Source organism: Cryptomeria japonica, chromosome 8, assembly GCF_030272615.1.
Source record: "Cryptomeria japonica chromosome 8, Sugi_1.0, whole genome shotgun sequence".
Lineage (NCBI taxonomy): Eukaryota > Viridiplantae > Streptophyta > Pinopsida > Cupressales > Cupressaceae > Cryptomeria > Cryptomeria japonica.
In genome coordinates, this window is record NC_081412.1 from 48,640,028 (window position 1) to 48,644,038 (window position 4,011).

Here is a 4,011-nt window from a genome sequence, read left to right on the forward strand (position 1 = left end):
ACAAAGGACACAAGAGAAAACAACAGTAATACCAAGCCTGTCTTGTCTCATACCTGTAAGGACTCTATCCTGAACTGCCAACCAAGCAAAGGCTCTAGCTTTGGGAAGACAAGCCGAATGCCAAAACAACTTATAAGGCCAAGAAGATAAATCTTTAGCAACCATAAGAGAGTTGTGACCATCTTTAAAAGTGTACTTACCAGAAATATTCTTTGTCCAAATAAGTTCATCCTCAGAATCAGAAAGAAATACAATTCTATCCCCCAGAATCTTTTCAAAATCTAATTTCATGCTTTGATCATGTCGTCGTTCTCATTATAAGGTAGAAACTCAATCATACATTATTTGATCATGTCATCATTCTCATTATAAGGTAGAAACTCAATCATTCAACGATTAACGAGCTGTTTCAAATAAGATCGTCCAAACTCGTATGGATCTTGTGTTTCATCAGGAGTAACAAATCCTTCCACAATCCATACTTGTACTAGGTACTCACAACCCATTCTATTATCTTCCGGGTATGCAGAGAAAAAAAGGAAACAAGGCTTAAGATAATGAGGCAGAGCATAGAAACTTAACCTAATAGTCGGTAGAACGTCGTCCGTGATTGTGTCGAATTGCTTTAGCCGGTTCAGCATGGGTTCCCACTCATTGGGATTCCGTCTGACGTTTGCCATGGATCTTTCTACTGTCTTCAGAGTTAATGGCAATCCCGAGCACTTGTCTGCAATGTCTTCGGCTATTTTCTTCAGGTCCTCTGAAAGACTCAATTTCGTCTTTATGGAATGCTTGCATGAAGAATAGCTTCCTACTATTAGCGTTGAAATCATAACCTTGAAATTCTGAGAAACAATCAATTCTTTTACCCTTCTGTCCCACACATCATCTAGAACAAGCAAACACCGACTTCCTTGAAGGTGGCTCCGGATGTTATCCCTAAGCATATTCACGCTTAGATGAGTTTTCCTTTTGTTTTTTAGGAGTTTTACCTCCGAGGCTATATGCTGGACTAGCTGCTGAACTGAGAAGCTTTGGGATACTTCCACCCAAATCTGATGGTCAAAAGTTTCTTTGATCTTCTGGGTATCGAACACGAGTTTCAGCAGCAAACTTTTGCCCAGACCTCCCATCCCTGTGACATCAATGATTCGAGGGTCATCCTTGGTCAGCCAATCAACAATTTCTTTAGTATCCATTCCCACCAGACTATCGTCCATGAACACTCCACTTAAACATCTTTCACTGTGTAGGGAAACTGCATTAACCAGCATAGAAGATGGTTGCGCATCCATATCTCTAAGATATTGGAGATACTTAGAGCTTTCGTGAATTCTTCGAATGCGGTCTTTCATAACTCGAATCTTACGGCTTGCGCTCCACACCTGAATCTTACAGCTTACTCTCCACAAGAGAATCTTACAGCCCACTTTGCACAATTGAATCTTACGGCCTAGTAGACATCAGTAGGCATTTGATGCTGTTAAGCTCCCTAAACATGAAATCCAAGTCGTCTCTGAAACTGGTAACCAATGATGCCTATTGGAAAGTCTTTTGGGCCAGCACGTATGCCAGACGACTTATGAGATTCACAGCAATTTCAGCCATTGTTTCTTTTACCCTCCTAGGTCAACATTGTTCTTATTTATAAGAAATCCATCATTGACTTGGCATTCCCATGAACTCCCAACAACTGTTCTCTTTGGACATTGTTTAATTTAATTTAATTTAATGGTTAAATAATTAAAATCCATCGACTGCAACTGCTATATTTAAAAAGGAACATTTATGACTTTAGTAGAAGACTAAAAGTTACAAACATTGACTGAACTCTCTACTGGTAAACACTAGTTTTAAATTATCAATTGTACACCATCATTACCTAATACACTAGTTTTAATATACTTGCCAAGGATTCCCAGCTCATTACTAACAGTTTCCTACAACACGGCATTTTGAAAGCTCCTCACATGGCACTACGCATTTTCATATTAGTTTCAGGCTTTCCCACGTACAAATTTCTGATCACAAATCAATTTTTCCTAGTCCCACCTCTGTCTTTTAATTTTGAAAATTAAATAAATAATAATAAAAGATTAAGTTATAAAGTTGCAAGTGCTACGGCCAATTCGTCTCGAGGAAACCATGTAATTTAGCAGCATAAAAAATATCAAACCCACATTCGTCTACTTTCACATTAGAATCGTTTGGTTTTTTTGGTCCTTTTCTAGATCCTTCTGGTGTAATGAATACGTTTAGGAAAACGTTATTAAAATGGTTTGTAAATGGAAAATAGATAACTTATATAGGTTGATAAATAACAATAAAACTATTATATGGAAGTCAATGGTTTTAGTTTTGTTTAGGATTGGAAATGGGAAAAGAGTCAGAATTGATTGAGACTCTTGGTGGGTAGTAGGGAAGATTACAAGTATAGATTTGGTTTGTTCTTTTTAAAAGTTAGATAAGTTTATTTGAAATTAATTGTAATTTGTACGCAAAATAAGGAATCAAGTGTATTGATTGGGTTAAAAAGATAGAGAGACATTTGAAGAGAAAATTATCGCAGCTATATGAAGATATCACATTTAAAAATCAAAGAAGGTAAAGATGACCTCATTGAGAAAAAAAATTGTTTTTGGTAGGATATATTTCCCAAAATGGAATTTTAAGTGTTGTACAATGGGTGGAGGATTTTGTCTTGTGCTTGGGAAATATTTATGGAAGTTCAAATTTGCATTTAAAGCTCTCTTTTTATTAATGCAGTTGACTCTTGAAAATAAGACTCTCACTTGCAATATTCTTCAAAAGTGGTAAACATGGGTGTCGATCATGTGTACCATGCAAAGAAAAAGAAAAATCAATTTTGCATTTTTTAATGTTGAGTCCTTTCACGAGTCATGTATAGATAGAATTACATGCACTTTTTAGTTTTAGGGAGGTTTGGGGAGGAAATTCTATATATGAAGGTTGGCATAGGCGGTATAGTAGTCTTGTTATTCAAAAGATTTCCTATTGATCACTACATGGGACATATAGGTGGTTCATAATGCTCATATTTTTCAAATATGTTTGTCCTATACCTTTAATGTGATGTCTAAACAATGTCCCTTCTTGATGGTTTCAATTGTACTAATCAAGAAAACTCCAAAGACAAATTTGTATTAGACCAATAACTTGGATCTTTGACTTATTTTCATACAGATTATCAATATGACTCAAGAATAAGTTGTTTGAGGGTGTGATTTTCTTGAATCAAGCACATATTATAAATCGTAATTAAAATGGGAATGAATAAATATGTTATAATTATAAATTTAAAGTTACTATTAATGCTCTTAACTAAAAATCATTTAATAAAACTTTAGAAATTTGGAGACTCTTTGGTTGGGCCAAATAAAACTCATCAAAACCTCCAATGTTAGCATAGACTCCCAAATGCATAACTCAAGCAAGAGACTAGGTCATGTCTATCAGACAACCACAAAACATCCCAAAAAACTAACTTTAGACAAAATGTGACACCAAAAAGATAAACCATTGTCACATGGACCCCATAGAGACATTCCATGAAAATTCAACACCATTCCAATATACTTATTTCATGCTTCCATTCCAAAACAAGCTAAGAAGAGAATATTAATCCTATCCCTCTTAAGGGGAATCATCTAAGAAGGAGAAGCCTAAATATGCACTTTGTGACAATACATGGCATGATGAACACCAATGTTATTTAAAATAAATTGATGAGTTGAACCATATCCTTAAGAAGAATAAATTCAACGTGCCTTCAATAATGCTAGGGGGTTCATCTTTGTTGGTGTAAATAAATATTCATTATGGATATTATTACACTCACTTAAGTTAACTTAGGATAATGCATTTTATAGTAGTTTGGATATGAGACACTTGGGTGTTTGTGTCACATTGGGATAGTGTGTGTAGGAGAAATTCCACCTCTTATGGTGTTGATCTTGTTATTACACTATCATATCCACTTATTGTGGAGTG

At 35.3% G+C, this 4,011-nt stretch overlaps 1 protein-coding gene across 1 annotated transcript; it reads right to left on the reverse strand.

Annotated features, from left to right (window-relative positions):
* Positions 1-389: 389 nt before the first annotated feature.
* Positions 390-1,355, reverse strand: LOC131857507 (putative disease resistance RPP13-like protein 2). Its single transcript, XM_059210159.1, has one exon. It carries the CDS (start codon positions 1,353-1,355, stop codon positions 390-392), a length of 966 nt encoding a protein of 321 aa, XP_059066142.1.
* Between the last annotated feature and the right edge of the window lie 2,656 nt (positions 1,356-4,011).